This window comes from Trachypithecus francoisi, unplaced genomic scaffold (genome assembly GCF_009764315.1).
Source record: "Trachypithecus francoisi isolate TF-2019V2 unplaced genomic scaffold, Tfra_2.0 Lachesis_group2, whole genome shotgun sequence".
Classification (NCBI taxonomy): domain Eukaryota; kingdom Metazoa; phylum Chordata; class Mammalia; order Primates; family Cercopithecidae; genus Trachypithecus; species Trachypithecus francoisi.
In genome coordinates this window covers 149,251,796-149,274,420 of record NW_022681465.1, presented here as the reverse complement: position 1 = coordinate 149,274,420, position 22,625 = coordinate 149,251,796, and the positions used below count along the sequence as shown (strand labels likewise).

The 22,625-nt window shown below is 42.4% G+C and overlaps 1 protein-coding gene across 6 annotated transcripts in view; it reads left to right on the top strand.

Annotated features, from left to right (window-relative positions):
* Positions 1-22,625, top strand: part of ARHGAP26 (Rho GTPase activating protein 26) — a 466,537-nt gene that overhangs the window by 121,302 nt on the left and 322,610 nt on the right. For all 6 annotated transcript variants that reach the window (XR_004430020.1, XM_033180801.1, XM_033180796.1 and 3 more), the window contains exons 6-10: positions 4,266-4,376; positions 11,924-12,028; positions 13,524-13,653; positions 17,631-17,731; positions 19,678-19,772. Coding sequence is in view for 5 of the 6 variants with exons in the window: in XM_033180801.1 (XP_033036692.1) it covers positions 4,266-4,376; positions 11,924-12,028; positions 13,524-13,653; positions 17,631-17,731; positions 19,678-19,772 (542 nt within the window). In the remaining variant the exon portion in view is untranslated. The remainder of the gene's footprint in view (positions 1-4,265; positions 4,377-11,923; positions 12,029-13,523; positions 13,654-17,630; positions 17,732-19,677; positions 19,773-22,625) is intronic.

The following is a 22,625-nucleotide window of genomic DNA, read 5'->3' as shown; positions in this document are numbered from 1 at the left end:
GTTTTTGGGCAGAAGGAACACCAGGTGCAAAGGTTGTAAGAAAGAGGTTTGGAGTGTTAGAGGACAGGAAAGAGACCAGAGTGGCTGAAGCATGGTGATAGTGGGTTAGGTTGGGAGGAGGTGAGGCTGAGGGTTGGGCAGATTACACGGCGTCTTGCAGACCATGGTAGAGGCCATGGGAAGCCCTCGAAGGGGCCATGAGACCATCTGGTTTAGATTTTAAGGAAGATATTCTGGCTTCTGGGTGCAGAGTGAATTGGGACAGGGAGAGAATGAAGACAGAGAGACCAGTTAGGAGAGAAGTGTAGTAGCTCAGAGATGATGTGGCTATCTGAGGGTAGAGCAGGAAGTGAGACCCTTGTGTTCTGAAGTGCCTGGTGACAGCAACCACCGACATGCACAGTACATTTTCCAGTTTTCAAATGGTTTACATCATTTGGCTCATTTTCTCTTGGAAACACTACTCTGAAGCAAGGGCTGATATTATCTCCATCTTCTAAAGGAGGTCAATGGCTTGAGCAGGTCTCACCAGCTAGGACATTGTAGAATTGGAGCTTGCACTTGGGCAGCTCTCTGATGTGGGAGTCAATTCTGTGTTCCTCATAGGAATTTCCTTCTGGATCCTTCATCCCTGCCTTTGCAGATTTTTGTAATGATTTCTCCTGTTTCCCCCCTCCACTCGCAGTGTCAGTTGGCAAGCCCAGGCAGAGAGAAGCTTTGAGGTGTGTGGGGTGGTCGGGAGTAGATGCATCTCTCCATGTAAGCGTGTTGGATTTGTGCTACAAGGAGATCAAAGGCTACAGGAACACGTGGGGCTTAGCAGCAGGAGCCTGGTTGGAAGGCGTATCAGCCCAGTTGTCTCAGCAGCCACACGATGCAGGGGGTGGTGGTGGTGAGTAGGGTGCAGGACCTTCTGAAACCTGTCTCCAAATAAAGATTTATCAGTGCTCAGATATCTCTTTTCCCTGCTTGGGAGCCTTAGAAAATGCCCCCAGTCTTAGCCTTTCCGATTGGTTTGATCCAGCAGTTACTCAGCAGACTGGCTTTTGGGTATGAGAATGTCCATTGCTGTGGGAGGAAGTTGCTAGTGTGAGAGACCTGAATATATTCTTTTTTTTTTTTTTTTTGAGGCGGAGTCTCGCTCTGTCGCCCGGACTGGAGTGCAGTGGCCAGATCTCAGCTCACTGCAAGCTCCGCCTCCCGGGTTTACGCCATTCTCCTGCCTCAGCCTCCCGAGTAGCTGGGACTACAGGCGCCCGCCACCTCGCCCGGCTAGTTTTTGTATTTTTAGTAGAGACGGGGTTTCACCGTGTTAGCCAGGATGGTCTCGATCTCCTGAGCTCGTGATCCGCCCGTCTCGGCCTCCCAAAGTGCTGGGATTACAGGCTTGCGCCACTGCGCCCGGCCGACCTGAATATATTTTTTCAGGGTGTTTTATAACGTCTTGTGTTTTACCAGAGCTTGTGGTTTTCTCTTAATTTACTTACTTGACTAATGTCTCTTTTCTTTACTACGCTCTAAGTTCCAGGAAGGAAGTTTCTTTTGCTCATGATAGTGGAACGGATAGATGACTTGCTAAACTCTTAAGATGTCCAAGTTGCATATTGTATTTGGTACAATGGAAGTAAGGGTCTGTCCCGAGTTTCTTCTGTAGGAATGTTGACAAAGGAACACTCAAAGAAATATGACTTTGGGAGCTGTGTCTTAGTAAAGGGCGTTATAGAATGGTTTCTGACTGTGTCATTTCTAAGGAAAACAGTGTTTTGTTTCTTACTAGCAGGATATTCATTTATATTAAAAATATATATTCACTTTAGTGTTTTGCCATTGAAATATGCTTTCCGTATGATTATCTGCTTTGAAGGATTGAGTTGACACAGACACATTAAGGAAAGGTTTAGAGCTTTATAGTGAGAGTTGAGGTACTTCCCAGCATAGCATCTTGCAACTCCATGCTTGGAGTTTCTCCCTGGGTGCCAGATCCCAGATCAGTGGTTTAATTGTACCCGCTCGTTGGCCTGTCCTGGACACATGCCTGCACAGAGGGAGAAGTGAAATTGAGAGGGAGTGTTGAAATGTCTCTGCTTGTAGTAAACTGTTATTCTTATCACAAAGCTAATATTTGGGACTTCTGTGAACATGGCCTTTTCTGAGATTCCCTGCCCTCTGACAATTTGTTTTGTGCATTAGAAAGGCCTGGATGAGGATGACTCTACAGGAATTTCTTTTTCACTGTAAGAATCTGTCTCCCATGGAACTCAGGTTGCCCCAGGGTATGGCGAGACAGTGGAGACTGGTGGTTTCAGGATGATCCAGTGGAGACTGGTGGTTTCAGGATGATCCAAGGGCCTTAGGGGCAGATCCACCAGGACAGGAATCCCAGGTCTGCCTTATACTAGCTGTGTTACCTTAGTCAAATTCCTTAATGTCAGTGGATTATATTTTCTTCCTGTATGTTAGAGATACAGATAATATCTCTTTTCTAGGCATTTAGTGAAGATTAAATAATTAAAATTAATGAGAATTAAATAAGGTAATGTAGGTACAGCTATGGGCATGGTTCCTGGCACAAAGTTAGTGCTCAGGTAACCATTATCATTATTCTTATTTCTGTTTTGTTTGTTAGATTTGATTACTTTTAACATGTGACATACTATTTGGGCTAATATGATGTCTGTTTGGCTCACTCACTTATCTTTTTTGTTGATATGTAATCATACATACTTATGGGGCATGTATGCTATTTTGATACATTCCTATAAGGTGTAATGATCAAATGAAGGTATTTAAGGTATCTGTCACCTCAAACATTTATCATTTCTTTGTGTTGGGAACATTTCATATCTTCTAGCTTTTATGAAATATACACTGTACATCAGTTAACCATAGTCATCCTACTGTATTATGAAATACTAGAACTTATTCCTTCTATCTAACTTAACTGTATTTTTGTACCCATTAAGCAACCTCTCTTCATCCTTCCTACCCCCTCCTTTTTTTTTTTTTTTTTTTGAGACAGTGTCTCGCTCTGTTGCCAGGCTGGAGTGCAGTGGCACGATCTTGGCTCACTGCAACCTCCACCTCCTGGGTTCAAGTGATTTTCCTGCCTCAGCCTCCCAAGTAGCTGGGATTACAGGTGCGTGCTACCACACCCAGCTAATTTTTTTATTTTTAGTAGAGATGGGGTTTCACCATATTGGCCAGGCTGGTCTCGAACTCCTGACCTCGTGATCCGCCTGCCTTGGCCTCCCAAAGTGCTGGGATTACAGGCATGAACCACCACTCCCGACTCCCACCCCTTTCTTAACCTCTGATAACTATCATTCTACTTTTTACTTCCTTGAGATCCCCTTTTTTAGCACCTACATATGAATGAGAACATGGGATATCTGTTTTTCTGTGCCTTCACTTGACCTGAGCTCCAGTTCCATCCATATTGCTGCAGATGACAGAATTCCATTCTTTTTCACAGCTGAATAGCAGTCCGTGTGTGTGTATTTATCCATTCATCCGTTGAAACTTAGGTTCACTTCATATCTTGGCTGTTGTGACTAGTGCTGCAATAAACATGGGGGTACAGGTATCCCTTTGATAGAGTGATTTCCTTTTCTTTGGATAAATACCAAGTAGTGGGATTACTGGATTATATGGTAGTACTATTTTTTGCTTTTTGAGAAATCTCCATACTGTTTTCCATAATAGTTGTACTAATTTACATTCCCACCATCAGTTCCCTTTTCTCCCTATCCTTACCAGCATTCGCTAATTTTAATCTTGATCATAGCCTTTGTAACTGGGTTCAGATGATACCTCATTTTGGTTTTGACTTTCATTTCCCTGATGGTTAGTGATGTTGAGCATTTTTTAATATACCCTTTGGCCATTTGTATATCTTCTTTTGAGAAATGTCTGTTCAGATCTTCTGCCCACTTTTTAATGGTATTATTTGTGGGTTTTTTTTTTTTCTTTCTTTTGAGTTGTTTGAGTTCCTTGTATACATGTACCTTTTTAAACCAATAATCTCATTAGAAAGCTTTTTGTTTTGTTTTAAAAAAATTATATGTATTTAAGTTGTATAACATGATGTTTCAGTATACTTTTGCGTTGTGAAATGGTTACTATAGTTCTTCTTCTTCTTCTGTGTAATGCTATTTGATTTGTTTTTGAAAATTATCTCCAGAGATTTTTTTTTTTCTGATCTGCTTTCAGAATGCTATCCTTGGGTAGTGACTTGATTTTTCTCTTAAATTCCATCTTGTTTGTAGGCAGACAGCCAAGTGGACCTGGTCCGGCAGCATTTCTATGAAGTATCCCTGGAATATGTCTTCAAGGTGCAGGAAGTCCAAGAGAGAAAGATGTTTGAGTTTGTGGAGCCCGTAAGTAGATATTCAGGGTTTAATGATGTACCCGAACATTCATTTCTCACTCTAACTAGTAGTGGATTACAAAATACTCTTAAGTTGTTGATGAAGAGGTTGAGCAGCCCTGATGCTATGCCTTCTGTAAGTATCAGTGCTTTGTCAGCTTGGCTGCCCTGGATTCTTCCCAGCAGCCGTTCCTGTGCAACGCACAGCAATGGAGACAGAGCGTCCAGCAATCATTCTTTCCTCTAGCTACCCAGTGATGTGCCATATGATTTTCAGGTGGATAGAGTGGAAATGGGAGTCCAGAGGGGAGGAGTATCTTGCCATGAAATAGTAGTGATTATACCTTAATTTCCCTCCTCTTTCCTACCCTTCTTCTCTGCCTCAAATAATTCAGATGTAGTAGTCACCAAAAGACATAGTACATTTCTCTTTTTACCCCATGGTTCAAAGCCCCTTCTCACCCCATTCAGGTATTAAAAGATGCTATATAAAGTTTCTCACATGGATTTCTCACATGGATTTGTTATAAACAGAGCAACATAGAGACTCTGATGAGTGGACCTTGATGGAATTTGGACTTTTACAGTGTCCCAGTGAACATGAATATTGCATTGTGGGAAAAAGCCTGACTTTAGTTTAGGCCACACCAGCATGGTTGTGGTTTCGTTTGGACGTGGTGCCACTCCACTCTGCTGGGTGGGTCACTGGTGTGGAGAATCCACAGCAGGAAGACTTCATGGAAACACCAAAATAGTGTATGGACCTCAATTTAAAACTCTTGCAGACCATGGATTTTCCAGCCAAAATACAGCCTCAGATTTAGACTCAAGCCTGGCATCTCTGTACAAATAAGATTCTCTACCTAGATTTAAGAAAGGATAATTTTCTTTTTTCTTTTTTTTTCTTTGAGACAGAGTCTCGCTCTGTCACCCAGGCTGAAGTGCAGTGGCGCAGTCTCAGCTCACTGCAGCCTCTGCCTCCCGGGTTCAAGTGATTCTCTTGCCTCAGCCTCCTGAGTAGCTGGGAGTACAGGCACGCACCACCATGCCTGGCTAATTTTTGTATTTTTAGTAGCGACGGGGTTTCACCATGTTGGCCAGAATGGTCCTCGTCTCCTGACCTTGTGATCTGCCTCTCTTGGCCTCCCAAAGTGCTGGGATTACAGGTGTGAGCCACCGCGCCCGACCAAGAAAGGATAATTTTCTTAAGCAAATAAGAATAAAACCATAAGAAACTGAAAGAAATGACCACTCTTTCTAGTAAAGAGCGTTCTGTATCCCATGTCTAATTTATAGACTTTTGGGGTGGATGTTTTTTAGGCATGTAGACTTGCTGGTGGTTTCATCAAGACTCCAGTTGGTGGCCAGGCACAGTGGCTCATGCCTGTAATCCTAGCACTTTTGGAGGCTGAGGCAGGGAGATCACTTGAGACCAAGAGTTTGAGATCAGCCTGGGCAACTGGGCAACATAGTGAGACTCCATCTCTTAAAAAAAAAAAAAAAAAAGGATTCCAACTGGCTTTGGAACCTTGTGTCTACATCATTTGCTATGCTAGAACTATAATTTCTGGATACCACTCCCAGCTACCTCATTTGGCAGATTCCTTAAAGTCGTCAATTACTTCAGTCTCCATATATGAATATTAAAACCTTAGACCCAACTTCCTGCCCAGCAGTGGTTTCAGTCAAGGTCCCAGGTCAAAAATCCCCATCTTTCTGCAGGGTCTGTTAGGTCTGAACAGCTATTGTCAGATAAAGCTGCCTTATTGATTTTCCTGCTTAAAGCACAAGCCCTGGCCTTTCAAGCAAAGGTTTACTGAAGACTTGCTTCCTGTGGTCAGGGCAGGAATTCAAATGCTGTCACATAGAATTTTCCTTTAGCATTATTTTTATTTGCTTTTGCCAGAATTTCTGGAGAAAAAGAACAGTGCATTTCTAATAATCTTTATATATACTTCGATTAATATTATGCCAAATTTGCTTGCTTTTGATGAGTTTTTTTTTGTAATTGGCCCATCCACCTTTTTTGAGGTAAGTGTTTTGTTATCCACTTTGATCTCTCAGTAGGTGTACCTAGTGGGTCAGGTATTTTATCTGTTGGCTTTTGCTGAGTGGTATCCACAAAACCTCATACAACAATAGATGTTTACTTCTCACACATCTGTGAGGTTCAGCCAGCTTAGGTTGGGCTCAGCTGGGTAGCTTTGCTCATCTAAATGGGTTTTCCTCTTCCTCCTTCTCCTTCTTTTATCTCTCCTCCCCCTCTTCCTTCCTTCTTTTTTGAGAAAAGAAATCTCTAAAGATTTACCATTCCATTTCCTGGCATTCTGTTGTAGTGTGTCCATGTCTTAGGGAGTTTTCACTTTAAGAAGTAGTAGCATCATGATTAAGGATTCTAGAGCTAGACTCCCTGAATTTAAATCCCAGCCTAGCCATTTACTAGCTATGTGTTCTTGGGCAAGTTATTTCTCTGAGCCTTACTTTCCCCATCTGCAGAATGGGGATAGTAATATCACCTACTTGATAAAGATATATGAGGATTGACTGAGTGTTTTTCCATGTGGGGTGCTTAGAACAGAACCTGATGAGAACCCAATAAAAAGTTAGCATTTTTTTTTTCTATTTATGAGCAAATGAGTGAAGTACCAATATTAACAGGGCCTACCTGTTTTAATATAAACAATTTTGGTAGATCTAAAAGTATGTATTTATTGAGTACCATAGAAAATGCTGAAAACCCAGATGCTGTGGCTGAGGCACTCATAGCCTCACTGGGGGAAGCAAGATGTGTATAGTAGAGAGCTAGCCAAGGTAGCAAGCAGTTCAGTGACAGCTTGGACAGGATGGATGCTATAGATGTGCCAGATGGATTTAAAAGTATAACCATTGCAGCGTGCAGATGTTTTTCAGTTCATACAGTGAGAAACCTGGAGAGCTAATGAGAAGAAATTTTCAGTCTCTTGTTAGGACAAAGAGATAGTAATAGGGATTTGCCCAAAGTTAAACTAAATGTTGAGAGGCTGGATATAGGATTCAGATGTTTGGCCTTTACTTTTCTACAGAAGTTCCTGTCTCTGCACATCAGCTTCTAGGCAGGTGAGTGGCTTCAGGAGCTGGGGATTGGGAGAAGGTATTCCTACAGTGAAAATGCTACTGGTGAGATCAGTGATTCTCAGTGTTAGACATGCACATTCTCAGGCTTCATTCCAGCCCTGAAGTTTAAGGGAGGGGCCCAGTAGTCTGTAGTTTAGTAAACCTTCCAGGTGATTCAGCTGCACATTTCAGTTTGAGCCACTGGCCTAGATTATACAAAGGAAGAACATGAAATAACCATTGATGTTATTAACTGAAACCATGTCATGTACCGTGCTAAGTGCTTTACCTACAGTATGTCAATTGAACCTTATAACATCTCTAAGGGTAAAAACTGTTTTTATCCCAATTTTCAGATGAAGAAATGGGAAACAAATATGTTTCTTTACCTGTCCAACATCGTATCTAGTAAATAGCAGAGCTGGAAGGGTCTGATTCTTCATCTCTATGAAATAGCATTTGATTGCTTACAGGTGGAAAGGAAACCAGCAAGAAGTCTATTGAACTAAATTGCTGGGGTGGGTATTCATATTTGAGTTCGTTGCAGTCAAGGGAATTTTCCAGTTATGTAAGGGTCCTCTATGCAAATTGACTGTGTTCCTTTGTTTCTTGAAAGTAACTTCAAGTACCAGGATATTATTGACCTTCAGAAAAAGAAACAGTTGTAGCGTTCCCAAGGAAGAAAAAAATCAGACTTCTGGGATCTAAATCAGATCTTCTGGGATATATATATATATAAAAAATAAATAATATCTGTGTGTGTGTGTGTGTGTATATGTATATGTATGTGTGTATTTGCACTAGAAGCCTTAATTTTCTTGTCACAGTACTAAATGTTCCTGAGATTTAGATTGCAGATAATGACATATTGACTCCATGAAGGTGAAGCCACATTCTCTCTGTTCCCTGAGTTTTCATAATTGAAGGTTAGCTAGTGCAGCAGAGAACTCATTCTCCATGTTCATTAGGCACTGCATCCTCTGAGTTTTACATCCTGAATATTTGTTGGTGCTGTGTCTCTTCCTCTCCTTTCCCTCTGCTTCTGTCCCATTGCAGGTCTTCATTCTTTCCTTTGGACTTTGCATTCTGCCCTGGGCCTCCCCCTTCTCCAGTCTGGCCTGGACCAGAGTGCATCTTCTGACACATCAGTCTGATTCTTTCTCTCTCTTTTGCCAAGAATCTCCTGACAGCCCTCCTGTACTAAGCCCATTACATGGATGATCTGAATTAATCTTCACTGAAACTCTGTGCAGTAGTAAAAATCACTGTTATCCTCCCGTTAAAGATGAGTTAAAGGGAGTTACATGGCTTAGCCCCCTCAGCTTTTCACCGCTCTATTGGCTGCTCTTCCCTTTGTTGCCTGTGCGGATGATTCTTGGTAGCTGTATGAGTTTGCTAGGGCTGCTGTAACGAAGTACCACAAATTGGGTGTCTTGGAACAACAGAAATCTGTTGTCTCACAGTTCTAAAGCCTAGAAGTCTGAAGTCAAGTTTTTGGCACCAAGATCCTTCTGAAACCTGCAGTGAAAGGGGACACTTCCTTTCCTCCTTCTAGCTTCTCGTGGCTTGTGACCATGTTTGGCATTCCTTGGCTTATAGATGCCTCCCTCCAATCCTTCGTCCTCACATGGCCATGCATGTCTCTGGGTCCACATTTTCACCTTTCTAAGGACACCAGATATGGCATCCTTGTAAAAGTACTAGGACCCACCCTGATGTCCTCATTTAACTTGAATACCCATGTAAAGACACCATTTCTAAGTAAAATCACCTTCAGAGGTATTAGGACTTCAACATATCTTTTTTGGGGGTACACAGTTCAACTCAGTAAAGTAGGTCTGTTCTGTGAATGTTGACAATCCAGAACGATGCAGCCAGCACTAACTTGGACAATTAGATTTTTGCTTTTTAAAATGAAAAAAATAAATTATGTTGTCAGCTAGGAAGTAGGAATAGATTTTGCTTATGGTATTCTTCTAGGATAACAAGGATGGAGAAGGAGGCACAGGGAGGCGGGAAAGATCTTTCCTTTGTCAGGCTGCGATGTTGTGGTTGCTCCGTGGACAGCTGACCCCTCTTATTTGATAACCAGGTGGGACTGCAGCAAGTTCTTCCTCCTAGTGTTTGGGTAGAAGCATTGCTTTGAAGCAGACAGCTCCCCCACCTCTGGAGTCCCATAGGCTTCCTCCTGCCCCCTGAGGAGTGGACTTTCATTTCCCACTTTGTAATGGTTCAGAGGTTCATATGGTGTTGGGGGTAGGGGAGAGAAAAGGTGCTGTGAGGGGAGAAGCAAGGGGGAAGTGGGCCAAAAATAGCAACATGTTAAGGAGTCATTTCCCTTAGTAACATGGACAATCAAAGCATGAGACCAAAGGAGGAAAAACAAAATAAATATTAGTTAACTTCCTGCCTTTGGGAGCACTTGCGGGTATGCCCAGGTGGCATCTTGGTGAGCTGTTTGAGAATATTTAATTACCCCAAGCAAGAGAGCCTCTGTTTACTGTAAGTAAAGGATAAATCATAGTTAATAGGAGGAATGACCTTGGAATTAGCTGCTTATTCTCAAGTTAGGGGTGGTGTCATACCGTGGAAAGGCAATGGGGCAGGACATTTGCAGACAGCAGGGAGAGCAGAGATAACAAGAGGGACAACAGTTTTCATTGTGAATGCTGCGACTAGGTTTGGCAGAGGAGCCCCTTCTCCTCTATTATTGGAGCCATCTAGAAGGAAAGGTATGGGTCTTCCTCGCAACAAAAGAATTTTGTATGGAGTAAGCCCAAAGCCTTCGGCCATCTTTGAAGAAAAGCATTCACTTTCAGTCTCTAGTGACTCGATGGGGCTTAACACTCATTCACTGATTTAGTTAGGTGTCTGTATATGGTGCCACTGGATAGTTTTATAGCCAGAGGACCCAGCAGTGCCCACTCTCGCACCATCCACGAGAATCTAAGGGGATAGACGGGCCGGGGACAATGGCAATGGGAAGTTAAAGGTCATATTGTCATCATCTGGGTTTTATCTTCACGGTGCCCAGCTCTTCGATGAAACCGGGCTGGCCTGGCCTCTGAGTTTAGGTCCAGTGCTGTATACCTTTGTGCTTGCTATTCCTACTGCAAACAAGATGAGAGAGTACGGGGAGGCTGGGCGGGATGAGATTCCTTTACTGTCACTTATTAGGGCTGCCTCTCAGAAAAGGAGAGTTAGTTAGGTGAAAATAAGTGGGATGGGATTATGTTTAGTAAGTAATTTTTTTTTTTACATAATAAGTAATGTTTAATAAGTAAAAAAATTCATTTAGGGACTGAAAATCTGAAGACCACCGTGTAAAATACAGCAAATGTGTCTTGGAATAAGGTGGTATGGCAGGTCAGGGAGGTCAGAGTTCACCCCTCAGAAAATGTGGGTCAGCCTTCAGAAGCCAAAGTGAATGGAATAGTCCCCAAATGCCATGGAGCTGAGCTTGTGAAAGAGGTGAAGTGCTGGTCTTTCCTAAATCTTGTTCAGGCTTTTATTATAATCCTTTCTTCAGGTTGAAGTTTGGAACTGAGGGAAGATGTGTAGAACTTGAGAAGGGGCCAGGAAAGCATAACAACAGTGAGGTTTGGATGTAAGCTCCGAGAGGAAAGACCACAGGAACGTTGTTTATTTAGTTTGGAGAAATGAAGGCTGGCGGGGCTCAGGGTGGGGACATTAATAGTTTTTAAGTATATGAAGGCATGTGGTGAGCATTGTGGTGAACAGATGTTTTCACCATTCACTAAAGACAAGACTAAACAATGAAACGGGCTTACCTTTTAGCCTGAGGGATTTAATTGAGAATTTAGGGAAACCACCGTAAGTGAAAATGTGGGAACATGGAAATATTTTACCAATGGAATCCATAGTGTTTACTTTTGAGTAGTTTGGGGAAAGCACAGGAATGCACGTCAGTTGAAGTGTAATCTGGATGATTTTCTTTGATTTGACTTTGCCTGTTAGACTGCAGACTCAGGACACCCCACTTCCTTTTCTCCCTTCCTCTTCTGTGTAATAATCTGATACTACAAATGTACTAGAGGGAAACTGAGTCAGAACCCTGGTCTTTGGTTTCTGAGGAAATGATGTTCTCAGCAGGTGGTGAGGCCCACAGGGCAAGGGCATGGGTGTTGGTGGCAAGGAGACCTGGTTTCAAGTTCTGGCTGCCACTTCCTGTGTGTTTTGGGGCAAGTTTCTTAACCTCTCTGAACCTGCGTCCTCATTATTAAAATGGGGATAACAGTAGTGCTTAGGTCATAGGAGGTTGTGAGTACTCACTCAGGGCATGGAAAGGCATAGTGCCTGGCACACAATTGGTGCTCTTTAAGCGTCAGCCATTATTACTCGCTATTTTAGACTTTCAACCCAGTGTTGGGAGCTCAGGTACAGCTACACAATACCTCTTTTCAACCTGGTTACGTGACCTTTGCCTTTCTTCCTTCCTTACAGCTGCTGGCCTTCCTGCAAGGACTCTTCACTTTCTATCACCATGGTTACGAACTGGCCAAGGATTTCGGCGACTTCAAGACACAGTTAACCATTAGCATACAGAATGTGAGTGGGCATAGGGACAGGCTTCCTTTCTCTGGTTAAGGAAAAACAAAATATGGGCCTGATTGCCATAGAAACCATCCAGGTGGCTTGGAATGTAGATGAGGAGGGTGGGTCTTGCTTGGGTTCAGAGGGAAGCTAGGAGCAGGCGTTTCTAGAGTGCTTGGTGGTTCTGAGTTAGACCATCATCCTCTTCTCCATTATTTCGAAGCCCTATTTATGTTCTCGGAAGTGCTGCTGCTGATTATGTTTCAAATCTGTAGCATCTGTAGCATCAGAGTCAGGATTTCCTTTGGCAGTGGAAATCCCAGCCCAGCCCAGCCTCCATTCTATGCATCTAGCTGCCTGGCTACATGAGACCATGTGGAGTGTGTGTTCTGGGGATGGGGATTGGGGACACATGCTGGCCTCCGGCTCAAAGGATGTGCTCTTGTCCAACTCTTAGGAAGGCTGGCAGGAAATCCATGTCTGTGCTTCACTCCCAGCGTGGTCAGCATTCACAAGTTTTAAACACAGGATCTTTTGGTGCACAGAATCCTGCGTAGGGCTTTTTGGTTAGCAGTTAGTAGGGCTTGAGCCCCCTTCTTCACTGTGGAATTGGACCATGTTATTCTTTGTATTTTCTTTGTCTCTAGGTGATCTTGTGTCCATGTCAGTTGTACTGCACGGCTTTTAGAAGCCTGGAGCTTACATAGTAGTCAGTGTTGTCTCAGAGAACAGGAAGTTGCAGAATCTTGGAAAAGGTTTCACAAAGCATAGCTTCCCCTTAGGCCAGATTTCTCAGAATGCAGGCTCTGAAATCAAGACTGACATGCAATGGGCTTACTGGAGGTGGGGGCAATGCTGGTAAAAACACCTGTGACAGAGTGAGGGCACCTGGACTTGCAGAGGGGGAACTAGAGCTGTGATGCAGATGCAGCAGAGGTCTCAGTGCAAGGGAGGCTCTGGAGCTGGGATGATCCTTCACAGTCACCCTGAATACAAGCAAGGGGGGCCAGGCTTTCCACCCCTTCTGCCTTTTCCCTAGCCTTGACTAGTCATTGGGTGCTTGAGTGAAGGAACTCCCCTTTTAAGGAGGGACTCATCTGTGAGCCATCAGCAAGCAACATTCATGGCAGCTGGAGAAATGAATGCCCAGGTCCTTGAGTCAGACAGACCCCTAGAGCATCTGAATCAGAATCACCTGGGAGGCTTATGGTAAAACACACTTTTTGGCGTCCGGAGATGCTAAATTGATCTGTAGGAGTGAGGGCTGGGCATTTGCATTTTTCTATAAGATCCTTGGGTGATTTTGATGGTCACTAGAGTTTGAGAGTCATTCTGATTTAGGACTTGAAGGCCAAAGTATACTTCTTATAAGGGAGTATTTGGCCAGTTCCTGGAAGGTTGAGTGTCCTTTATCTCATTGTAGATCTAAGGATTCTATTAGGTTGATATTCTGGATTGTTAAAACAGGTACTTCGTTTCTTTGATTTGAATAAAATTATTTTCATCCTAGACAAGAAATCGCTTTGAAGGCACTAGATCAGAAGTGGAATCACTGATGAAAAAGATGAAGGAGAATCCCCTTGAGCACAAGACCATCAGTCCCTACACCATGGAGGGATACCTCTACGTGCAGGAGAAACGTGAGTACTTTCACTTGCAACAGCTTGGGATGTACTCAGGCCTCTTACCTAGAAGGTGGAGGGTGTATCCAGCAGTGCCTGCCTTACTGCAAATACATGCTTGGATAAACAAGAACAATTTTATAGTTCATCTTGCCAAAAGGAAAGATGATGTCCACAGAATCTTGTCTACTTTGTTTTACTTTATGAATGGGAATTCCTTTGGGAACCTGCAGTTCCTTAAGGCTCTGTGGTTGCTCTTCTCTCTATAGTGTTACTCTACTCTTGAGGTTCCTATACCCCTAGTCCAGCTTTATATACCATACCCTGAGCACAGTGGCCTTGGAAAGGTCTTGCATGCTAGGCCCCTGTTGTCTATCAGCAGCATATCCTTTGGTAGACTTAATACTTGGTGATTCTGTTTTCATTTGACATTGTTTCGGCAAGGCCCAATCAATCATGACTTAGGCCCTTTCCCTCTTCTCCTCAACTCATTTCATTCCAACACCTGAATTTTATGAAAAGTAGAAACAAAGGCTCACTTCAAGAGCCAGGAAGAAGGCTGAATGTGGTGGCTCACATCTGTAATCCCGGCACTTTTGGAGGCTGAGGTCAGTGGATTGCTTGATCTCAACAGTTCAAGACCAGCCTGGGCAACATGGTGAAACCCTATCTCCACAAAAATACAAAAATTAGCCGGGTGTGGTGGTGTGCACCTGTGGTCCCAGCTACTTGGGAGGCTGAGGTGGGAGGATTGCTTACAGGGGTGAGCCTGTTGAAGTTTATAAGAGCTCGGGAGGTGGAGGCTGCAGTAAGCTGAGATCGCCACCACTGTACTCCAGCCTGGGTGACAGAGCAAGACCCTGTCTCTGAAAAGAAAAAAAAAAGAGCCAAAATACTCATTGCTCTGCCAATAATGTCTAGGAAAGGAATGCCAGGTGCTGCTAACATGACATTTTAGTGATGACTCACAAGTTCATGCCTTACAGCTGGGGAAAGGCTCTGTGATGGGGCCGTGCCGTTTAGGGTAGCACATTCAGACTGAATTCATGTATGCAATGCTAGGAATGAAAGACAGTGAATGTTTTTTCTTTAATGGGTAATTCTTCTAGTCCTCTACCCTGCTTTCTTCGTAGAGAACTTTGGTCTTTCCAGATTTTTGCAGGTTTTGTGTTCTTTCATGTCCTTCTCTTGATGTAGAGTTAGGCAGATGTCTTCATTCCTAATAGCTCCCTGTTAGAATAGAATAGAAATACTTGGTTTCACTGATTATTCTATTTAGTAATTACTCAAAAATTTGTTTGGACTTAAGTTTCCTGGGAACACTGGGGCAGTAGTGGTGTTGGAGGTGTTGGCTGTGATGAGGATTACATTCCTTATTCTTACAGGATCAACCTGTTGAAGTTTATAAGAAATGTAACGAATTTAGTTGTGTGTTTCATATATACCTGAATACAAAGTGATTCTCTCTTTGCCCAGTAAGAAGATCCCTGCCAAAGGTTTTAGGTCTACTTGAAAATATAAAATTTTAGGGCTCTAAAAATATAGTTCAAAGTCTACCATAATACTTAATTTGTTAATATATCATTCACTTACGTATATAAAATCAGTGTTGCTTTTTTGCACTCTCATATTACATCACACACTTTTATTCAGACACTTCACATGTTCTTTCAACATTAGTGTGTTGATTATCATGAGAATACTTTTTTGTTCCCTAACACAGTCCAGAGCACGTGATGGGGATACGGCACTTTTTTTTTTAATTTTAAATTTTTTATAACTTGATATTTTGAAATAATTTCAGACATACAGAAAAGTTGCAAGAATGGTATAAGGAACAACCATAAACCCTTTACCCAGCGTACCAGTTTTTAACATTTAGCCACAATTATATCATTCCTTCTCTCTGTGTGGGTGTGTGAGTATGTGCATCATAGACTTGCACACACACACATATCCACACTTTTTTCTGAGTCATTTGAGAATATGGTTCCATATACCATGCTTCTTCAGTAGTGAGTATTTTCTAAGAATAAAAGATATTCTTTTTATGTAAACACATCTGTTAGGTTGGTGCAAGAGTAATTATGGTTTTTGCCATTAAAAGTTTGGCTAAAATTACAATTACTCTTGCACCAACCTAATAACAAATTTAACATTGGTACAATATTTAATCTGAACTACAGTCTGTGTTCCAATTTTGCCAGTTGTACCAATAATGGCCTTCTAAAGCATTTTGTTGTTCTCCAGTACAGAACCTCATGCTGCGTTTAGTTGTCATGACTTTAGTCTCTTTTAATCTGGAACAGTTCTCCAGCTTTTCTTTGTCTTTCATGACATTGACATTTTTGAACAACACAGTCCAGTTCCTTTTTAGTTTTCTTCAGCATGTGTTTATCTGGTGTTTCTTCATGATTAGATCTGGAATATGCATCCCTGGTCAGATAATCCCACATAAGAGTTCTTCTCTGGGGCCACATCTGGACACATGTGGTGTTGATCTGCCCCTCAGTGGTGTTGTAAATTTTGATCACCCAGTCAAGGTATTGTCTGGTTTCTCCACTACACAGTCACTATTTTCCCCTCGTAACTAATTAGCAATCTGAAGGTAACACCTTAAGATCATGTAAATATCCTTCTCCTTATCACGCTTTACCTCCATAGATTTAGCATCCATTGACAATCCTTGCCTGAGCTGATCTTTACTATGATGGTTGCAAAATGGTGACTTCTCAGTTCCACCAACCCCTCCACATTTAATAGTTGCCTTTCAGTGTACTTATGTAAGGAAGAGTCCTGCTCTTCTTTCTTCCTCCCTCTCTCCTTCCCTCCCTCCCTCCCTTCCTACTATCTATCTATCCCTCATCTGTCCATCCGTTTTCCATCTTTCCATTGTCAGTGTGGATTTATGGGTTCCTATTTTGTTCAGGAGGCTATAATTTATCACTATCCTTATTTATCTTGATGCTCAAGTTGTCCAAGATACAGTGCTTTGGGAATCTTTGTGTTGCTCGATTGCTGGAATTTTTTTCCCTAGTCCGTAAGCATACACTAAGATGGTTTGCATTGTCATTTGTCCTTGATGCCCCAGTGGAAACATTTACTGTATTGTTTTTTAGTTTACTAAATGACATGTAACACTTGCAGTTGGCAGTCATGCCATACCATTAATAATTACTAAAAGTCTGCCAGTTCTGCTGTGTGATCTCCATATGCATCTAAAACTAGTATTGGTTGAAGTCCTTTGCAGGCTGACTAATGCCTTCTTCCTGTAATAGTGCTTTGTCGTTTCAAGTAATTGGCTGAGCACTGAGTAAAATCAGAGACTAGAACATGACTGCATGGCACCTCCCTCTTGAGGTGACACACTAATCTTGAGGAACATACTCCTTATAGGTTACATCTGGGCATTGATAGTCACTTCCACTCTGCATCTCTGGTGTCTCTGGGGTCTCCTTGTCTGCTTTTCAGATCTTCTTGAGTTCTGCCAAAGTAAGTCTGGGGTTTGGAAGTAGGTCAGAACCCCTGATGTCTGTGCACAGAGTCACAGAGCAGCTGTGTGGGAAGCATGATGTCATCGCAACAGATGGGAATGGTCACAAGCACTTGGAGGAGCCTTTCTGCGTTCTCTCCTCAGTCATCTTACTCCTGTCAGCGAAGAGAGTGGAAACTTCAGTTGGGGCTTGATGATGGGAACGTGGATTAATTTCCCCAGGGAACCTTTACTTCCCTTGTATTTTAAGACCCACTGGATGTAGCAGTAGTGGGAAATAGCCTTCTTTGGTCCCTGGGGGAAATCCCTGGGTTGGTTTCATTTGAGCTTGTGGGATCAGATTTCTTGTCTATTCATTCTAGCTGGTGTGGAGAGTATATTACTCCTAAAATAGTTTAAGGGTAGATGAGCATTATGAATTATGGGTTGTGGTTTTTCCAGCTCATGATGTGTAGCATAGAGTGGAATGTATAGATGTTTTATGGGAAATATTACCTTGCAGGTCACTTTGGAACTTCTTGGGTGAAGCACTACTGTACATATCAACGGGATTCCAAACAAATCACCATGGTACCATTTGACCAAAAGTCAGGAGGAAAAGGGGTGAGTTCATTTTTAAAATTTGGTGCTTGATTTGCTTGGCTAACATATAATGATTATAATGCATGTATAAAGTGATACCTCCAGTGTTACATTTATGTTTCATTATAAATTTAAAATTAATAATTAAAAAAAATTTTATACAGTAGTTCCAGGAAGCCTAAGAGGCTGAAGAATCGCTAAGATAAGATGATTACTCTTAGCTCTAAGTTATATTAGGAACTGCAATTAAGAAATATTTTTGTATTTCACTTATATACAATATCAAGCATGTCAAATATTTTTATATGCTAAAAATTATTGGATGACCTCATCCTGTGAAACTGATTCAATCCCACTCCCACTTGGCACCTGGAGAGCTGCTGGTGGCAGTATAGATGTCCTGGTTACCTATTGCTGTGTAACAAGTCACCCCAAAACTTAGCAATATTTAAAACAACACCAATCATTTTAGTATTTCTCATCATTTTTGTGGGTCAGGTATTCAGGGGGCATTTGGATGGGTGGTTCAGGCTTGAGGTTTCTCATAAGGTACTAAGCAGATGGTAGCTAGAGCTAGAACAAGGAGGGTCTGAAGCAGCTTAAGCTGGCCAGATACAGAGCAGTTCTGTCTGAGAAATTAATCTTTGCTATTCAACGGAAGACAATAGATGTAAGGCCTGTGAATATAAACTGTCTCCTCTTAGGCCTTGTGTGTTTTGTTTGCTATTCTGATATTAGTGGGTGGTTAAGTTTTACCTTATGTAGCTACATTTCTGTTATTTCAACAAACAGGCAAGCTTGCTAATTTCCCCCATTAGTTTAGATAAAAAAGATTGACAGAGGCAGGGGAAACAGAAATCCTAACAAATTCCTCAGTGACAGTAAGAAGAAATCAGGGAGAGCAACTTCTGTGTTTCTGGGCAATAAACTAGTGCTATAAAGTAGTGCTATGAGATGAAATTGTCACATTCAGTTGAGCAATGGAATACTACTCAGCAATAAAAAGAAATAAGCCCTTGATATGCACAACAACATGGATGACTAGCGGAGCAATTATGTTAAGTGAAAGAAGCCAGACAGAAAGAGCACATGCTGTGTAGTTCCATTTATATAAAATTACAGACTATGCAAACTAATGTGTAGTGACAGAAAGCAGATTCAGCAATTGCTTGGGGATGTACTAGGAGGAGGGATGGATTGCCAAGGGATACAAGGAAAGTTTTGGGCATGATGGAATTGTTTGCTGGCTTGGTCATGGTGATGGTTTCATGGATGTATATGACATCAACATCTATAAATTGTACAGTTCAACATGTACAGCTTATACCTTTAATTATATGTCAGTAAAGTTGTTAAAATGTATTTATTGAGCAGCTACTGTTTCTAGGATCCAGCTGGGCTTAGGAGACAAGAATAAGCAAAATTTGACCCAGTCTCTGTTCTCAGGGTCCTGTGATCTAATGGAGAGAGAGACATTATTGTATTCATCACCTATATCAATGCACAGTTTCAGCTATGGTCAGTGCTGTGATGGAGGGAAAGGTACATTGTGCTTTGTGAACACGTACTGGCGATATTTGTTCTGGTCCGGGAAGGTTTTCTTGGAGAAGTGATGACCAACCCAAGATCATAGAAGCTCAGAGTTGGGAGGAAACCGTCTTCTTCTACTCTTATGAAACCTGCAAATTAAAACAATATCCACACTCGTTTATCTACCATGGACTGATGCAGTGCCATCACGATCCACCCATACTAAACATGTTTGGGTCCAAGTCTAATATGGTGTACAAATGTAAGCTACATGAGGCTTTTTCCCGGAAAGTTTATAGTCACCCTTCCACCGCCCATGGTCAAACTCAGGTTTGAGAAGATGAAATGATGGCTCCTGTTTACAGGTCATGTGTGTCCTGGAGAGGAGTAGAGCTCCCATTCTGGCCTCATCTTGATAGTCTGTGTGTTCCCACTAGGGAGAAGATGAATCAGTTACCCTCAAATCCTGCACACGGCGGAAAACAGATTCCATTGAGAAGAGGTTTTGCTTTGATGTGGAAGCAGTAGACAGGTGAGTAGCTAGCACACTTTTCTCAGGAGCCAATAGAGCTGAATTTCTATATCTTACTTTTTCTTTTCAGTCAAAACTTTTCTGCTTTTTTTCCCTTCTACCCCTCCCTCCTTCCTTTCCTTCTCCATCCCTTCATCTATGTCCAGGGTGCTGGATCCAGGCCATTGCTGGTTTGCGAGAATCATTAGAGCCTCCCTATCTTTTGGATTCAGCACTGAATCACTGGCTTGCTTTTGTTTTACTTTAATGTTAGTGCTTTCATGCTCAGAAATGTGTGTTATATCTCCAGGAGGTTGAGTAGACTTTTAAAGAAAACGATTTAGCATGATTGTATCAGCAATTTGAAATTTTTTTTTAATTGAAAAAGTTAGTATAATGTTTCAAAAGGCATTGGAATGGAAGAAATTTTTCTCAAATAAAAAAGCAGCTTTTAGTTACATTTCACCTACCAATGTGTGTATGTGCCCAGGAAAGACACCAAACCACTTGTGAAATCACAATTTTTTGGAGAGAGAGCCATGTGTTGTATTCCTCAAGATTTATAGAGTCTCTCATTAAGTTGTACCATTTCGTGGTTTTAAGCTAGTTTGACAACATTCCAATTCTTTGAAACACTTTACTTGGCAACAGGTTAATTTTTTCAATGAAACCCACGTGTTAAGCTTATTTGAGCTGCCTGTTCAAGATCAGGAATGCTAGCACCAAGATCCTTAAATCTCAGCATGATGCTCCGTATAATGCCATTTAATCTCTCCCCTTGATTAAAAAAACACTATACCATTTCATCAAGCCAGTACTTACCCCTCCCTGGGAAGTTCACCTGTGGCCACCTTTCCCTGGCTCTGTGGCATCCTGAGACTGAGTACTGCCTGGGGTGTGCTCCTTGTGCACTGGCAGGTGTGCACTGCCTTCTTCTGGCAGGTGTCTACTCTGCACTGGAGGCTGCTAGGGCTGCTGGAGGCTGTTAGGCCTCCCATGGAGAGAGCATGCCCTCTTAGCCTGTATCAGAAGTTCATGGAAACTAACTGCATCTCTTAATCGATTTAGTCATTATACCTTTGGCTTTCAAGCCAGAAAACCTGGGTTCAAATTTTGACTTTGCTGCTTGGTAGCCGTGTGACTTTGAGCAAGTTACTTAATCTTTTGGAACCTTGATTTTCTCATCTGGAAAATGAAGTTCCCAGGATGGTTATAAGGATTCAAGGAAATAATGCATGTAAGATGCTTGGCAGAGGGGCAGATAATAAGTGCTCAACAAGTATTAGCTGTTACTCTTTTTTTGCTAACTAGCTTGTCCTGCATGCTCACCAGACTTGATATTTCACTTCTAAACACAGAGAAGTACATATCCTTTACTGTGTGTAGAGGTGTGAGAGGGGAAGATGAAGAATAGCATGGGATAGGGTCGGGGGATAGGTGGAATTGGAGTAGCAAAGGGGAATTGCAAACAGCCTTCTCCAAACTAAATTTGGTTATTATTGGTTTTAAATCCTAAACCTTGGTGCTTTAAGCATCTCTTTTCTCTTTTCTAAGCATGTGATTGAAGGGAATTCATATTATTGGCATCCTTGAAGGAGGTTCGGAAGATCTATTTGCATGGAAGTATAGCCACCTATGATGCCCGTCAAATGAATGGTTCCTAGAGAGAACCGTCTGCTGCAGAGCTGCTTTGAAGAGAGCATGCCTTGTGTTGCAGCTTTCCGTCAGATTGAAAACAAACCCAAATTTGCTTTCTGAAGCCGAATTATTTTTGTGTTTTCATCTTCAGAAGTTTCTTGAGCAGTTGTGGAGAGTGGCTTTTTAGGCGATTAAAGCTCACTGTGGCACCTCCGTCTTATTTCCACCCTTGCCAGCACTTCCTAGCACCTTCCCTCCTTTATGACTCCCACAACAGCTGTGCATGTCCCAATTATAAGCAAAGAGTGAATGTGTCACATTCAGCATACTGAGTGGGCTTGCGAGTCGATTGCTCCTGAGTTTCTGTCCCTCGTTCCCTCTGCATGGCATGGAGGGATTTCGGTCATGGTTCAGATGAGGGTGCTGAGTTTCTTCTTTTTTATTTTTCTTTTTTGAGATGGAGTCTCGTTCTGTCACCCAGGCTGGAGTGCAGTAGCACGATCTTGGCTCACTGCCACCTCTGCCTCCCAAGTTCAAGTGATTCTCTTGCCTCAGCCTACAGAGTAGCTGGGACTACAGGCATATGCCAGCATGCCCGGCTAATTTTGTATTTTTAATAGAGATGGGGTTTCACCATGTTGGCCAGGCTGGTCTTGAACTCCTGACCTCAAGTAATCCGCCCACCTTGGCCTCCCAAAGTGCTGGGATTACAGGCATGAGCCACCATGCCTAGCCTGAATCTCCTCTTAATAAACAGGAGGTGAGTAGACCGCCTAGGAAACACCTCCTCTCAGATTTCTATACAGGTCCCAAATATTTAGATTAGAGTACAGCAGGATTTTCCTCCTTTTTCCTTTTTTGACCTCAGTGCCTTTCTGTTTTTTTCCCTCAGTGTTTAGAAGGGGGCCCAGGTAGAGAAGGAAAAGGCATTTTCATGCGCTGGGTAGCTGCATCCCTGCGAACTCTGCCCAGAATCCTTTTCTCTCGAAGACTACCATACTTTCCTTTTTCACCAACGTCCCTTAGCAAGGAGGAGATTGCTGCTAGATGCCCTGCTGTCCTGCCTTCCACAGGTTCCCCAGCTCCACCTGCTGGACCAGAGAGGCAGAGGGTCAAAATGCAAGTTTAGCACCTAGGAAATGTGGAAGTGAAAGAGGGGATGGTTACATTTAACCGCATAAGGGTTTGAGATACTCCCAGAGTATGTTAACTGGAGAATACACAAACATTTATGTG